Genomic DNA, 17,845 nt, shown 5'->3' with positions numbered 1-17,845 from the left:
TTGCCAGGTTCTTTTCGCCTTTATAGGTACCCTATCCTCACTCCTTTACCATCTTCCAAGCGCAGCCTCACTCTCCATTAGCCCTCTTTTTTAGGTTATCGCCTTTGTTGCTTGGTTGGCATCTTCTCGGCGTCTCAATGGCGAAAGATCCCGTTCGAGTTCTTGTTACGGGAGCTGCAGGTATAGATCTCGGTTCTTCTTTGGCTGCTATCATCCTTTGATCTATTCTACTTCGTGATCGGGGGTTGTTTGGTTTAATCGGTCATAGATCTCAGATCCGATTGGTTTTAGGCTTCCGGATGTCGGATCGGAATCGACGTCGCGTGTGCAGCTGCCTTCTTCTTTGGTTTTCTGAATCACTTGGCTGTGGGTGCCTTCGTTTTGCTCACTTTGAACGCATCAGGGTCTTAGATCGATTTTTTTCTTTCTAGTTATTGATCTAACAATTTGATATGCTAATTGCTAAATCGGGTCTCTTTGATTTCGACTTTTCGGATTTTTTTTCTTCCGGAGGAAGATCAGGAGCTGTCTAACGGTGATTTGGGGTTCCTTTCACATTCTTTGGTGTTTGTTGTTCGCTTATTTTTTGGTTGTTTTTTCGGGGTGGAATTGATTTTTCAGTTGATCTTATCGGAAAGTTTTTTTTTTTTAACTTTGAAATACTTGTTCATTTTGGTAACATCCAAAAGCACTACCCAATAATTGAATACTATGTCATTGCAACGTTCTAAATCGTTTATGTGTGAACACATCTCGAGAAGAAGAAAGAAAAGATGTGCTTGATTTTGTCCTTGTTACGAATAATCATGTACTCTCTTGCCACCAAGAAATATATCATTTGTGTATTCTTTTGGCTAATATGTGGTTATTTGTCTACATGAACATGTTTTCCATCAATTTTTCAAAATGTTGTTTATATAGACAGTCTTTTTGGTTTATTATCTTCACGCACTATAGAATCCTATTTGTCTTTGCTCGAGTGACTTGACCTCCCTAAGCTGGCTCCTCAAAAGCTAGCAAAGGTTGTTAAGACAGGTTTTTACTTCAAACGTTATTAAGACAGGTTTTTTTGCCCAATTTTTGGTAATCCATAAATTCTATTTGTGTTTGCTCGAGTGACTACCTGCCTAAGCTGGCTTCTCAAAAGCTAGCGAAGGTTGTTAAGACAGGTATTTACTTGAGAGAGTTGATTATTTGTGTGAGAGATCTTTCAGCTTTTGTATTACTGTGATTTATTTAATTTTTAATCATAGTCTTTTCATGGTGACACTTCTGTTATTTGTCCATCTTCAAATGGTCCTCATCTTTTCTGGTTTTTAATATGCTTGATTGTATTTGGTCCATATTATCTGCATGTGGTCTTAGATAAAGTGAAACCATAATAGATTAAGAAAGCCTTAATGATTACTTTAGATCGTGTTCATGAAAGATCCACCATAAAATAATGCATTCATTGTTTTTCTTTTAAACTTTGATATCATGAGGTATAAAAAATGATCATTCAACAGTCTCTTAAGAAAGTTGCATTCTGCATGTTATTGTGGGTCTTTAACAGTTCGGGCCATCTTTGTCTTTTTGAGAAAGTAATCTGAAAATTCTAATGAAGGCTTAATTATTTGGTTTAATGCATTCATTAGTGCAATAGTTTGGAAGATCAAAATGTTTTTGCATGTTGATGAGAGTTGTTTTATTGGAACTTTTGTTATTTCCATCGTGTTCATTGTTCATTATCATATGCGTGCATCATTTAGTTGAATTAACTCTATTCTCAGATAATCATTATTCTTTTTAGATCTTAGTGATAAAACTTGGAGTTTTTGTCAGCCATTGATTCCTCTTATATTCTGTGAATTGTCAGAGTTAGTCTGGACATCACTTAGTTTCTACATTTAGTACAATTAGGTCTTGTTGTGGAGTGACAGAAATTTAGTTATAGTAATTAATGTTTCTGTTTCTGCCAAATACAACAAGGAGATGTACTGAATCTTGAAAGTAGAACTACTTGAGGCTTGTTCTGAGGTAAGCATTAAGAAAAAGATATGTTTCTTATGTAACATTCTAGAATCTTCTTATGATAGCTTTTGCTAATTATCACCCAAATGCTGAAAAAATGTCTTTAGTTCCACCAAAGTCTGTTCACAAGTCAAAAAAAGAAAAAAAAATTGTCTTCATTGAAGTAGATAAGTGTTACATACCTTTGTTTCATATGAAATTGATTTTTTCAATCATTTTCTGTTACTGAATTAGTTGTGAAAAAACTTAAATTTACTCATACTTTATGGTTGCAGGACAAATTGGATATGCACTCGTGCCAATGATTGCTCGGGGTGTGATGCTTGGCCCAGACCAACCTGTTATCTTGCACATGCTTGACATTCCACCTGCTGCAGAAGCTCTAAATGGAGTTAGGATGGAGCTGGTTGATGCAGCATTTCCTCTTCTTAAGGGTATTATTTTCCTTTCATGTTGGATATTATCCAATCCATATATGCCCTTACTCTTATCTTGTTTTTCTAATTAACCACTCTTACAATAATAAATTAGGTGTCGTGGCCACAACTGATGCTGTGGAGGCTTGCACTGGAGTCAACATAGCTGTTATGGTTGGTGGGTTCCCACGGAAGGAAGGAATGGAAAGAAAGGATGTGATGTCAAAAAATGTTTCCATCTATAAATCTCAAGCTTCAGCCTTAGAGGCATATGCTGCTCCGAACTGCAAGGTATTATTTTGAGTAATTGCATTTGCAATTTGTTTGTAAGATTCAACAAAAATGCTTTCAGGTTTACTTGAAATGTATGTGTATTTCCTATCAATAGCATACCAGTGCTTGATGTTTTTTTTTTCTGCTTGAATCCTTCATCTCTTGCCTTGTAGGTGCTGGTTGTGGCAAATCCAGCAAACACTAATGCTCTTATACTGAAAGAGTTTGCTCCTTCCATCCCTGCAAAAAACATCACTTGTTTGACAAGGCTAGATCACAACAGGGCACTGGGTCAGATTTCTGAGCGACTAAATGTTCAAGTCAGTGATGTGAAGAACGTCATCATCTGGGGAAATCATTCTTCTACTCAGTATCCTGATGTAAGTCATGCAACTGTTAAAACACCAAGTGGAGAAAAGCCTGTTCGTCAGCTTGTTTCTGATGATGACTGGTATGATAACATTTTTCAAATTTACTTTTTTCAGATCTGGATTATAAATCATCTCAAGATTTTTAAAATTAGACTAGATAATCATCACTGCATCTTATTGGCGCAGGCTCAAGGGAGAATTTATTACAACTGTTCAACAGCGTGGTGCTGCAATCATTAAAGCACGAAAGCTTTCTAGTGCTTTATCTGCTGCCAGTTCTGCTTGTGATCACATACGTGATTGGGTTCTCGGGACCTCTGAGGTTATTTTCTGTAGTGTTTTTTTTAGAACTTAATGCTATTTGGGTAAAGTGGATCCTGATTCTTTCCTATCTTTGCAACAGGGAACATGGGTTTCCATGGGTGTCTACTCTGATGGTTCATACAATGTACCGGCTGGTCTGATTTATTCTTTTCCTGTCACATGCAGTGCTGGCGAATGGACAATCGTCCAAGGTGTGTAACTTCTGAGGATGTTTATATGACATTTTTATATTCAAATGCATGATTGATTGGTTGAATATAGTGATGCCTTTTTGCTCTTAGAGTGAGAGAATGACTGATAAATTGAAATGAGCAATGCAAGTGTCATTCAAGTTACTCTTCAAGATGAATCATACCCATTAATTATATTGAGCACTGCAAGAACCATTTAACTTAATCTTCTTGACAAGTCATATTTCATGTTTCCTACTTGCCGTAAGATATGCAATATGTAGATGCCAAAATTTACATGGATATTTGTACTTGTTTTTTTAATTTTTATATGGGGTAGAGCTCAACATACTTTTGTGATTCTAATTATTAATTAAGATAATATAAGTCCACAACACTAACTTGGATTAGTATGCTTACAGCAAGCATGATAGTACTTGCATTAAAATAATCAGTGACGTACCCTGAATCTGAATCCCTGATCCTGTGTAAGGGCCTATGCCTGATAAATTGAATTAGTATGTTGAGCACTGCAAGAACCATTTAACTTAATCTTCTTGACAAGTCATATTTCATGTTTCCTACTTGCCGTAAGATATGCAATATGTAGATGCCAAAATTTACATGGATATTTGTACTTGTTTTTTTAATTTTTATATGGGGTAGAGCTCAACATACTTTTGTGATTCTAATTATTAATTAAGATAATATAAGTCCACAACACTAACTTGGATTAGTATGCTTACAGCAAGCATGATAGTACTTGCATTAAAATAATCAGTGACGTACCCTGAATCTGAATCCCTGATCCTGTGTAAGGGCCTATGCCTGATAAATTGAATTAGTATGTTGAGCACTGCAAGAACCATTTAACTTAATCTTCTTGACAAGTCATATTTCATGTTTCCTACTTGCCGTAAGATATGCAATATGTAGATGCCAAAATTTACATGGATATTTGTACTTGTTTTTTTAATTTTTATATGGGGTAGAGCTCAACATACTTTTGTGATTCTAATTATTAATTAAGATAATATAAGTCCACAACACTAACTTGGATTAGTATGCTTACAGCAAGCATGATAGTACTTGCATTAAAATAATCAGTGACGTACCCTGAATCTGAATCCCTGATCCTGTGTAAGGGCCTATGCCTGATAAATTGAATTAGTATGTTGAGCACTGCAAGAACCATTTAACTTAATCTTCTTGACAAGTCATATTTCATGTTTCCTACTTGCCGTAAGATATGCAATATGTAGATGCCAAAATTTACATGGATATTTGTACTTGTTTTTTTAATTTTTATATGGGGTAGAGCTCAACATACTTTTGTGATTCTAATTATTAATTAAGATAATATAAGTCCACAACACTAACTTGGATTAGTATGCTTACAGCAAGCATGATAGTACTTGCATTAAAATAATCAGTGACGTACCCTGAATCTGAATCCCTGATCCTGTGTAAGGGCCTATGCCTGATAAATTGAATTAGTATGTTGAGCACTGCAAGAACCATTTAACTTAATCTTCTTGACAAGTCATATTTCATGTTTCCTACTTGCCGTAAGATATGCAATATGTAGATGCCAAAATTTACATGGATATTTGTACTTGTTTTTTTAATTTTTATATGGGGTAGAGCTCAACATACTTTTGTGATTCTAATTATTAATTAAGATAATATAAGTCCACAACACTAACTTGGATTAGTATGCTTACAGCAAGCATGATAGTACTTGCATTAAAATAATCAGTGACGTACCCTGAATCTGAATCCCTGATCCTGTGTAAGGGCCTATGCCTGATAAATTGAATTAGTATGTTGAGCACTGCAAGAACCATTTAACTTAATCTTCTTGACAAGTCATATTTCATGTTTCCTACTTGCCGTAAGATATGCAATATGTAGATGCCAAAATTTACATGGATATTTGTACTTGTTTTTTTAATTTTTATATGGGGTAGAGCTCAACATACTTTTGTGATTCTAATTATTAATTAAGATAATATAAGTCCACAACACTAACTTGGATTAGTATGCTTACAGCAAGCATGATAGTACTTGCATTAAAATAATCAGTGACGTACCCTGAATCTGAATCCCTGATCCTGTGTAAGGGCCTATGCCTGATAAATTGAATTAGTATGTTGAGCACTGCAAGAACCATTTAACTTAATCTTCTTGACAAGTCATATTTCATGTTTCCTACTTGCCGTAAGATATGCAATATGTAGATGCCAAAATTTACATGGATATTTGTACTTGTTTTTTTAATTTTTACATGGGGTAGAGCTCAACATACTTTTGTGATTCTAATTATTAATTAAGATAATATAAGTCCACAACACTAACTTGGATTAGTATGCTTACAGCAAGCATGATAGTACTTGCATTAAAATAATCAGTGACGTACCCTGAATCTGAATCCCTGATCCTGTGTAAGGGCCTATGCCTTTTAATTTCTAGACGTGTCTGTGTGTTGCCATTACTACTAGTTGCTCATGTAATATAAGTTAATAGACTTAGGATTTTTTAACATAAAAATGTTTGAATTTTTCTTCATATTATTTTTGGAGTTGATGCAAAATGATCTAGTACTATGTTAAGGTGGCAAAAATTTGAGGTGTAGAAGTCCGGCCATAACTGTAGTATAAATTCAAAATGGAATTCACACAAAAAGGAGAAGTGAATGGATAAAAAAAACTGGGAGGGACTAAGAGTTGGACCGTGGATTGCTTATGCCTCTTCAGTAATCTGGAATAACTCAATTGGAAGAAAGATATACCGGAAGGGATAGAAAGGAATGACTACCAAATACTTTTGCCAATCACTTCGATCCGACTGTCAGTGAGATGGCAGGGCTACTTAAGGGGGTTGACAATGGTAGATTGTCCTGTGACTTCCAAGGCAGGTAGGAAAGGGAAAAGAAAGAGGTAGTGCACCTCTCAAGGCATAAACTTTTGATATTGCTTGTTGCATACTATTTAAATGAAAACAAGTATGATTTAAATATACTAGGCAAAAAAAAAAGATATAAAAAGTTGTGACCTGTAGTTTAGTAGTATAGTATTTAAGTTCATTGCTATTGTTCCCTGGATTCAAGTTTCTTTAGGTATGTTATATTCCAGTCATATTTTAATTTCGTAACCAGTTAATTAAGTATATAACATATTTCTCTAGAAAGCTTTTATTTGACATTTTGAAGAATTTGCTGTAAAAGAATATACTTTGAAAGACAAGAAATGATTGGCCATTATGTATCTGGTTCCATCATATCAGGACTTTCTATTGATGAATTCTCAAGGAAGAAATTGGATGCAACGGCTGAGGAGTTGTCTGAGGAGAAGGCTCTTGCATATTCATGCTTGTCTTAAAATTTTCCTCACATTTACTTGTGGGTTGACTCTGTTGCCGCCCATGAAAAACGCTCTTGGAGGTTTTGAATAAATTTACTTTTGCTTTCATGACAGTTGGCTGTTTTGACACAGTTTTTGCTGTAACATTCAGCTTCGAATAATGTAGATGTTGTAGACAATGATCGGCCTGTTGTTGTCCCAAGGCAAGAATACATGTTTTATCTTATGTGTTATCTAATACTGCTTCCAGCAGGACTTGAGCACTCTGAGGTATGCAACAACGAGATGCTTTTCTTGCATGTTTTTCTAAAAGATGCATTAGGTTTTTCTTGACTTAATATTTTTTCTTTATGATTGCAGTTTCTTTTTAATGAAATGCTTATGGTATATAAAAATAATGCAGGGCAACTTTGAGATCTTCTATGACCTGTAGTCTTGCATTACTTAGACATTTCATATTTTTTTTTATGTTGTTGTTCATTCATTTTTAATTTGTTCTTTGGTAGTGTAAACTTCAAACGCTGGCTTTCTGGATAGGTCATCATAGTTCTAGTGTCATGTATTTATTTTGTTTGTTGTGTCGTTAGATGAAAATTGCTGAAGTTGATAATTGCAAATATTTTTAGAGAGAGAAAATTGAGGCAGTTTATTATAGGACACCTTGACAAATTCAATTTAGGGAAGTCCAGGTCGGCTGCATCTTACCAAATATCTACAATAGATGATGTTTTACATATTTGGTAATGGAGTAGATTTGGATTACAACTTCATATCTAGTAGCATTTGGAATTTTTAATACGTTAGATTCTACATGAGAATAGATGTTCATGTACCAGTTAATGTCAATAAGCTCAGTTCCCGAAGAATATGGAAGGCGACTGTTGTTTTGAATAGGAATCAGTAAAAATGCTGCTATTTGATGTTAAGATTTATTGTCTTGTAGACCGTAGCAAGTCACGGGGAAAGTAATCCAGGTTAAGATTTATTTGTCTGAATATATCTTGAATAAAAAAGGGGGCAAAATTTCATGTATATATATACACCTCAAAAGTGACTTTCTTATTTATTTTGAATTCATATGTATTTGTGAGTCTGAGAGTATGTGTATATGACCATATGTTATTTTTCCTCCATCGAGTATTTGCAATTCTAAGTGGCATGAATACTTTCTAAAACTCTTTATAATGTTAAGAACATTACAATATTATAACTTTAAAATCAGAACTAACTAATATTAATAATGATTAGTTTTAAATTTGAAGATGAATTTTGATGGTTAATTTCTACATGCAAATCATGTGTTTTTGTTGTAAGGGCAAATAGGTTATTTCCAATCCTGTTAAGGATAGATATGGTGGAATGCCACTCAGACAAAATAATAATTAGATATCAATGAATCGGTCACATTTTGTTGACGACAACTGTAAACTATCTCCCGGGTTGCAGCACATTCGGAATCCAAACCAATATATATATATATATATATATATATATATATATATATAAAGTTGCATGTAGTGGATATAGTTTATGCTTATTTAAATGTGGCTGAAATCACACATCCGTGACCAGGTTACAGGATTTCAATGAAAGCCCGGTGGTAATCTTCTGCAAGACTTGGTCTTCGAAGCTTTTTTTTGAGTGAAACCGATAAACTATCACCATAGCTAACGCATGAGGCAGCAAGTGGGAATTAAAAATGTCACGAATAATCTGTTTTTACTTGATCAAATCATGCTTGACATGGTTAGAGTAAGCTGTCATCCACCTTGGAACCGAAGGATCAAGCTTTGCTTTGTCCTCTCCTCTCTCTGTCTTCCACAATTGAAGCTTGATGGTGTGGTACTTCTATCTTGAATGGATCAACTCAAGGCCACAAAAACTATTCTATAAAAGAATTCTAAAAGGACCATGTTTGTATTAGATCTGTGACAGTTCCTGCAAATCTCCAGATCTCATGAAGACCTCCATCCAAAAATCCATGTCGTCACCGTTGGATGAGGTGAGCAAGTTGAAGTGGTCAGTGACTGCAGGAGGAGGAGGAGGGATTTCTAGGCTCGTGATGTCCATGGACGCTGCGGAGTCGTCCATCGACAGCGTCTCCAGCCAAAACCTCTCATCGATCTCTTTCAAGTCTTCCGCGGGACAGCTTTCCTCTTTGACGCCCACAGTACTGTCGCCGATCTCTGCTGATGCCGTTGATGAATCAGTGGCACAGGACGAGAAGTCGCTGTCTGACTGTTCTGGTGACACCGACACAAGCCTTGCAGTATCGCGAACCGTGTCCAGGGATACCTTCTTCTTCTTCTTCTTCTTCTTCACCATGGAACGATCTGGCGTCTTCCTCTGTGATTCCTTGGAAGCCATGTTGGGGCCGGCGAGCTTCTTCAAGTGGGTGTGCCACACGTTCTTGATCTCGTTGTCTGTTCTCCCTGGTAGCCTGGCAGCAATGGCGGACCACCTGTCGACAAGAAGAAAACTACCGTATCAGAGACTCGCACGTCCGAATCAGAATTCGTGTTTGCCTGGGGATGGAGGTGTCGTACCTGTTCCCAAGCCTCTCATGCAATCTGATGATGGTCTCCTCCTCTTCCTTGGTGAGGTTTCCTCGTTTGATGTCCGGCCGCAGGTAGTTCATCCACCGGAGTCTGCAACTCTTCCCACACCTCAAAAGCCCTGAGAAGAAGCATCGCCGCGGAGAAGCCGCCATGGTCAGGACTCGATCATTTCTTCAAAAGCAAGCCAAGAATGATAAATCTCGAGGAGAATCATTTGCTCACCAGCTTGTCTGGGCAGCGCTCGCCAGTTGGCATGGCCGTACCTCTTGATGTAAGCTACCAAGATCTGGTCTTCCTCCGTTGTCCATGGCCCCTTCTTGAGACCCATCTTCTCACAGCAAGGAGATCTCACCATGCTGGGTAGATTCACCTCTTCTCACTCTTTCCTGTTTCTCCTCCTCTCCTCTCTCTCTCTCTCTCTCTCTCTCTCTCTCTCTCTATTTCTCACACACACACACACACCCACTTTCAAAGGCTTCGCAGGAGCATTTATACGTGGAATCACAATGCCGACTTGAAAAGAGTAATGCCACTTCTGCACCTTCCTGGAAGTAGTCGCACCCGAAGACTTGGTTCAGCTGAGAATGTCGTCTCTGTTACTCTTCACTGTTGATATTGGCTGAGGCAGTCAATGTCTTGTCATGCTATTATGCTGGTCTAGGAATTCGACCCAATCCCACCCACACTCATTAATGGTGTGTAGGTGAGCAGGATGAGATCAAGTCACCGAGTCGGACAGTGAGGTGCTGTTTTAGTGCATCTTGTTGAATTTTCTTTTAGTTAATGCTTCTTATGAAAGCAATATGATGTATAAACTTGATAAGTCAGTTTTTTTATTTTTTATTATTTTCTGTGAAAGCACATAAGCTCATAAAAAATTATCTATTTTAGATAGAAATATTTACATAATGGATCTCTAAAATCTTTTATTTTTTAATCGATGCACGATTAAATATATTTCTCAATATCTTCAATAGAAATATATAACAAAATCACAGAAATATAATTGAAGTAATCGAATGGGGTGAGTGGATGGAGAAATGTGAAGAAGCCTTATATTGTTGACTAGTTAGTGATGATGGTGAATGTCTCTTCTCAGAGATAGACAGCAGTGATATCTGACCACCTTTTAGGGATTTTACGGTCGCGTGCGTACTCATCCAAAATGATTGCAAAAGACTCATCCGGTTTGATTCGACAAGATTGAAAAGGTACAAACGTGAACAAAGAATGAAAGGATGAGGACATACAGGGAAAAGGGCTGCCAAAAAAGAAGAAATTCTTAGATCAATAATTAAGAAATAAACCAAAAAATACGACTTAAAATTAATTACATGATTTTGTAACCCTAATCTACATCTATGAAAAACACCTGATTTTTCATTATATATACATATATATAATACAGAATATTAATCTCTTTAGTTAATCAAAATCAGTCCGAAACTCTTATATATTTTCGAAGAGCTTTTTCTCTCGATTTTTGAGAGAAAAATCTTATTACCATCCAAAGTATTTTAAATATATATATACTGAAAAAATAGATTTCTAATCCTCCGAATGATTTGAACCTAATCAGAGTCGTAAAAATAATAAATGGTGTCATTGTTAGCAACTGCAACTTAAAGTGTCTATTAGTAAACACCCATTCCACTGTCTGACCCCCTCGAGCAGCAGAAACCCAAGGCGATGCAGTCAAACGGTGCGGTCAACACAAACGTGACGTGATGCGTTGAGCCACGTGGGGATTAAGCCATCAGAATGACGACCACGTGGATAAGCTCTCGTCCGCTTTGACAGAGAGGCTGCAGACGCGTTCACACCGTCTGTCGACTGACTTTTGGAACGAAGCAACGGGAGGTGCGTGAAGACTACTGCGTTGGCTCTTCTCGACAGTGGTGGGAGCACATCTCCCACGGGAAAAGCAAGTCAATGTGTCGGATCTTTGTTGTCGGAAACATACTATGTTCTCTCACTCGCCTGCACCGTTCTTCACGTTGGTGAATCAAATATATTCATTGTGTTGTCAATGCAATTTATTTGAATATATGATATGATATCATACTTATATTTATACTTTAATTCGAGCATAAATATCATTGTATATATATTTTTCTTCTTTACTTTTAACCTGAATGAAGCATTGATCACTATGTTGTCAGTGGAATATTTCAGATGAATAATAATAATATTATTATTATTTTAAGAAAAAAACATGATTTGATACTTCTTCCTTACAGAAAAAAAATTAAATTCCAAATGATGTGATAATAATAAACTGTAGATATATTGAATTAATCCAAACTTCCACACAAATCTCATATATATTTTTGAGGAATATTTCTCTATTTTCTCTCATCCATTTTAGAATTTATATACGAAGAAAAATCAATAGAGATGTAACCATTGCACATGAACACTAACATATGTATGCTCCCAACTTTGGTAACTTGTGATGAGCTGATGATGATGATGAGAGATATGCATCATGTTTAACATAGATTATTATATTATATTTATGAGAATATATATATATAAATTTGGGGGTAAAAATAAAAAAAAATTTAATCACCTTGATTTAGCTTTATTAGTTGATTGGTCATCCGTGCTCGTGCACTTGACTTTGTGACCATGTATCTTCCAACACTAGAAAAAAAACCATTAGATCTTGTCGTGCTAAGAATCTTTTTTCCTTTTACTTCACCTTTATACATATATTTTTATAACATCATAATTGTTTCTTTAGAATTTAATACATATAACCCTCCATATGTTTATATCACTTTAGATATTAGTACAGTTCCAAAATTTCATAATAGTCATTTTTAATTATGAAACTATGATTTCTAGTGACTTATATATATAAAATAATAAAATTTAAGATAACTACTAAATCACGCTTTAAAACTTTCATGAACAACTTAAATTAAAAGGGAAAAAAAATACAGAAACTGACAATTTATAGAAATATATATTATTTTTTTGAATGATGTTAATGTTATTAAAATTTCAACATCATTGTTCTACTGATTGATTGATGAAAAACTAATTATGATAATATTCATTCAAACTATATATATATATATATATATATATATATATATATATATATATATATATATATATATATATATATATAATCTACATTATCTACTTTTTTGGGTGCTAAATTTCACATGTTTAATTGATTTAAAATAAGTTGATCTTAACATAAAAGTAATCCTACCGACTTCATTAATCCATCGTCACATTAGTATGATAAGTTTAGTGGAAAAAAAGACCAAAAAAAAAGAGAGAGAGAGAGAGAGAGCTTTGAGATGAGCAAAACAAAAGAAAAAGTAAAGGAAAACCTTTTATTAAAAGTTGTGATATTCCAATTTCCTCTTTGATGCTCAATGTGATGTCGTTAGTTCTACGAAGTACACGAATGCACCAAACATAGCTATCGATATGAATTATGATGGTCCATACGATGAATGGATTCAAGACGTTGATATCAACCTTGTCTATTCCCATCTCAAATTACCAGTCGTCAATCATCGCAGTCAACAAAGAACTGCCAGAGTAGGATTTGAAGGATGTGTACGTGTACAAATGGAGCCAACCAAATTAGACTTGTTTGACTAATTGCTTAGTTTAAGCTACCTTAATCCACTTCGTGCTTTCTTGGGGGTGAAAAGATACAAGTAGACCATAAATATACATATATACGTAGACAATTGGATGCTTCTAACGTTGATAATTAAATAGAATTTTTTAGATGATAAAAAAAATATATTAATGTGTTTGAGATGAAAAGATGAATAGAATAATACACGAAATAGTAAAATTATATATTTTAATAGATTTTTTAATATTAAAATGAGGATTATCAATAGTAAACTTCTTTAAGAATCTCATGATCCAAATGCAACATATAAAAGATATGATTGTTTCTCTTAACAGGAACTTGTTATCTTGAATCAAAGTAAAGAGATAAGAGATTGGATTTTGTAGGACTGTAAATAGCTCCTGCAGAATCGACAAAGATAGATGAGTTGGTAGTGGTATTTCTTTTCATTGTATCCTCACTATAACTAAAAACAGATAAAATCAATCATAAATAGTTGTCATCTAAATTTCAAGGTAGTAAAGAATAACAAGGTGACAACAGATACTGTTCATCCCAAGATGTATTATTTGCTCAAAATACTACACTGTATATGAGACAAAATACCTGATCTACACTAGTAGATGCTGATTGACACACTGTAAAAATATGAATTTTGTTTAATATACTATGTAGATATATGATGATACTACATTGTGTATGGCCATACATGCTGATGCTACACTGTATATGTTGTATCTACACTAGTCGAACTCATGCTAAAGACTAACTAAATCAACTTTACCAGTGTACTTATTTGTGGATTATACTGTGCATGATGTTGACGAGCTGCTTGAAGCTTACTATCATCATATGGAGGCATGTCTGAGGTAGGAGGAAGACCAGTGCCGCCATGACCGGGAAGAGCTTGTTGCGAGACTCCGTCTTGTTTAGAGAGATGACGATGACCTGTTTGAAACTTGCTATCATTATTTGGAGGCATGTCTGAGGTAGGAGGAGGAAGACCAGAGCCGCCATGACCAGGAAGTGCTTGTAGCGAGCCTCCGTCTTGTTCAGAGAGATCAGGGAACTGTGGTTGATCATCACATAATTCCAAGTGTAGATGGCCAAATAAGTTTTCGTCTCGGATATGCAAATCTGAAAAGTCAAATAGTTCTAACGGCGAGTCTGTATTTGTGAGTTCTGATGAGTTGCCTTGCAACGCCGAGTTCGGCGGGTTCTGCTCTACCTGCGAGTTCGCTGATTCTGATGGGTTGTTTTGCACCGACGAGTGGACCGATGGTTGGTTGTCGTTCACTGACGTGTGGACCAATGGTAATGACGAGTAGACTTGCTCTCCGGAGGTCATCGCCGGTAATGACGAGTAGACTTGCTCTCCGGAGGTCATCGCCGGTAATGACGGATAGACCTGCTCTGCCGAGTTCATCGACGTTCCTGAATAGTAGACTTGCTCTGCTGAGTTCACCGGCATTAATGACGGATAGACTTGCTCCGCCGAGTTCATCGACGTTCCTGAATAGTAGACTTGCTCTGCTGAGTTCACCGGCATTAATGACGGATAGACTTGCTCCGCCGAGTTCATCGACGTTCCTGAATAGTAGACTTGCTCTGCTGAGTTCACCGGCATTAATGACGGATAGACCTGCTCCGCCGAGTTCATCGACGTTCCTGAATAGTAGACTTGCTCTGCTGAGTTCACCGGCATTAATGACGGATAGACCTGCTCCGCCGAGTTCATCGACGTTCCTGAATAGTAGACTTGCTCTGCTGAGTTCACCGGCATTAATGACGGATAGACTTGCTCCGCCGAGTTCATCGACGTTCCTGAATAGTAGACTTGCTCTGCTGAGTTCACCGGCATTAATGACGGATAGAGTTGCTCCGCCGAGTTCATCGGCGGGAATGACGGATAGACTTGCTGCGCTGAGTTCATCGGCGGTGGTGGTAGGAAGAACTGTTGGGCCGAGATCGCCGCTGCGTAGAATTTCTGTTCTGATCTCATCGTCGGGTGGACTTGCTGTGCAGAATTCATTGCTTCTGCTGAATAGAATTGCATCGATGAGTTCGTCGCTTCTGATGGATAGACTTGCTGTGCGGAGTTGATGGCTTCTACTGAATAGAATCGCAGCGATGAGTTGGTCGCTTCTGATGGATAGAGTTGCTCTCGTGAGTTCATGGCTTTTGCTGAATAGGATCGCAGCGATGAGTTGGTCTCTTCTGATGCACAGACTTGCAGTCCTGAGTTCATGCCTTCGGCTGAAAAGAATCGCAGTGAGGAGTTCGCCGCTTCCATTGGGTACACTTGCTTTCCTGAGTTCATGGCCTCTGCTGAATAGAATTGCAATGATGAGCTCGCCGCTTCTGATGAGAAGTCCGCCGAAAGCATTTGACGAGCCGTTGCAGACCGACGATAGTCTTGCATCCCCAAGGGCAAAGCATACCGCGGTGCGTTGTTTTCATGGTCGAATTGATCGTTGCAGATGCTCGGGAGATCATCCCACCCACCCTTATGAACTCCAACTTGACAAGAAGCCAACATATAACTCAGCCCTTCTTCGTTGGGAACGCTGCCGCCGCCGCCTCCGCCTCCGCCTGTTCTAGAAATCTTCGAAGGCGGAGGGCTGCTGCTTCTGCTGCGTCCACCACGATCCGAATCACTTCTCTTCCTCTTATTCGCTCCTCGCTTCTTTTGAATGGAGCATAAAACCCACGGATCCAACTACAAAATCACCAAATATCATTGCACCCATTTATCATGGATCAACCAAGTCGAAAGCAAATCTTAAAAATTATCGATACCTGCATAGAGCCGTCGGAATTACGATGCGGCTGGTGAGAGCTGTCGGAATTACGATGCGGCTTGTTAGAGGTGGACTTGGTGGTGTACTCCTGCATGATCCAATCAGTCTTTTGGCCATTGCCAGCCTTCCCAGTGTAGAAGACGAGGGACCTTCGGATTCCAACAGGCTTTCGATTATAGTAGATGCTTTTCTCGGTGCCTGTGGCTTTCCAGTATCCATCGCCGTCGCAGGTGGTACGGTTCGGACGAATTCCATTGGGGTACTTGCGCTCTCTGGGCGTGAAGAAGAACCACCTCCCTTCTCCATAATCTTCGTATTTTTCTGGCAATAGAACAATACTCGCTACAGATACGAATACAACTCCAGAAATACATGGGTGTATACGACGCACGTACCCACGAGGTCTGCAGGATGGTAGTCGTAGAGTTTTACGTCATTGAATGCTTTGTACCGCAGGTCGTCGCCGTCGAGTTTGGCCTGGAGATAGTGGCTGATGAGTTCACCGTCGGTGGGCATGAAGTGGAAGCCGGCCGGAAACTGACCGATGGGGCCTCGTCTCTCCATGATTTTTCGCGCGTTCGCCCCCCTCCGCGGCGTCTGCCGGAGTCACGGCGGAGGAGAGTCGGTTCTGATGTGCGTAGATAGTACGTATATATGGGGAGACGTATGCCCGAGGGGATCGGACATCGGATTAGATTTCGGATATGGGCGTAGTTCGTATATAGAATCCTATTAGATCTCGGAAACCAACGGCCGCGAGTGCGCCACCGCCTTGCAGCTGCAGGACAACCCCACGACGCGCCCACCTCTGTGATTAATCTTGGGATTATCAAATAATTAACCTCTTAAACCTTAATTAATGTCATTTCATCTAAAAGTTTAAACTCGTAGATAAGATACGACCTTTATGATGTGATAAAACGTAATCTTTTGAACAAACAGAAAACATATCCATAGGTTTCATCTTATCTCCGTCTGTTTCCGTGCATTCATTATCGTGATTGATCCGATCCGACGGTGCCGGTTCGTCGAGCAACTGAGCGTCTCGATCACCGATTAAAGGTGTGGGTCCGGTCCCACACGAGCCTTTTAGCCGATCATTTAACCCGCGTGGGGTTACGAGTGGACCGGACAAAGTGGAATCGTTCCGCCCCCGATTCGCAGTTCCTAGGCAAGCCGAGAACCGATGGACTCGAGTGGCTGAAGAGGGAGAAGAGAGTGCGTGATTCTCGACTGTGGAGATGGGATCGGAGCGTTAGGGAGGGACGACGACGAGATCGGAAGTGGGCGGCGGTGCCCGTCGAGGGATTGAATCTTGATTCAGCCGCTCAAATGGCGGATGCTGTAGCGAGATACGGTGAACTGACTTTGCCCATGCATGCAATCTGGGCAGTGGAAGAAGATGCATCTGCCCTTGTTCTCATGGTTCATAATTCTAACCGCCCCCTTGGTTAGCTTTCAACTCTTACACGAGTCCGATTCGAATTGGAGGTTTAATTCTAGCATTGACATCTTACATAGAATCTCCAAGGTATCAAAGAGACATGCTATCGATCGTCTAGAGAGTCAAAGCAGAAAATTTTCGCTCGGTCTTTGATGTCGACCTATAAAAAAATAAAAACAAAGAATACAGAGGAATAAAAAAAAAAGGCAGAAAAGTAAAGGACACGTTTTAAACTGGTCCAACTTCCTCGCGGATTCTCCGAGCGCGCCGTCCTATTCCTCCAACCACGTGGGGCCACGTGCTCCCTCGCCGTCAAATTTACAACGGCTTATCACAGCCGAGACCACGATAACTTATTGGAACCCGCAACTCATTTCACGTTATTTCCGCTAATTGTTGGTGAATTACCGATCGGACGGTGCAAGTTCACTCAGAATCGAATCGGACGGTCCTGATTCACGAACTGATGGTTCAAAAGTATACGCAAAACGACATGACACGTC

General features: G+C 38.3%; 2 protein-coding genes across 2 annotated transcripts; one reads left to right on the top strand and one right to left on the bottom strand.

Moving 5' to 3' along the window:
* Positions 1 to 21: 21 nt before the first annotated feature.
* LOC135636300 (malate dehydrogenase-like) lies at positions 22 to 7,155 on the top strand. The gene is made up of 7 exons (XM_065147956.1): positions 22 to 180; positions 2,289 to 2,447; positions 2,545 to 2,720; positions 2,876 to 3,153; positions 3,260 to 3,395; positions 3,477 to 3,588; positions 6,853 to 7,155. The coding sequence occupies exons 1-7, from the start codon at positions 138 to 140 to the stop codon at positions 6,945 to 6,947; spliced, it is 999 nt and encodes a 332-aa protein (XP_065004028.1). The 5' UTR covers positions 22 to 137; the 3' UTR covers positions 6,948 to 7,155.
* A 1,474-nt stretch (positions 7,156 to 8,629) lies between these two features.
* Positions 8,630 to 9,945, bottom strand: LOC135636301 (transcription factor MYB30-like). Its single transcript, XM_065147957.1, has 3 exons — positions 9,710 to 9,945; positions 9,476 to 9,605; positions 8,630 to 9,390 (listed from the first exon to the last, which is right to left on the bottom strand). Exons 1-3 carry the CDS (start codon positions 9,840 to 9,842, stop codon positions 8,850 to 8,852), a joined length of 804 nt encoding a protein of 267 aa, XP_065004029.1. The 5' UTR covers positions 9,843 to 9,945; the 3' UTR covers positions 8,630 to 8,849.
* Positions 9,946 to 17,845: the final 7,900 nt, after the last annotated feature.

This window comes from Musa acuminata, chromosome BXJ3-4 (genome assembly GCF_036884655.1).
Source record: "Musa acuminata AAA Group cultivar baxijiao chromosome BXJ3-4, Cavendish_Baxijiao_AAA, whole genome shotgun sequence".
NCBI classification, from domain to species: Eukaryota; Viridiplantae; Streptophyta; class Magnoliopsida; order Zingiberales; family Musaceae; genus Musa; species Musa acuminata.
Note: the sequence above shows the minus strand (reverse complement) of the source record. Positions and strands in the feature narration are given on the sequence as shown.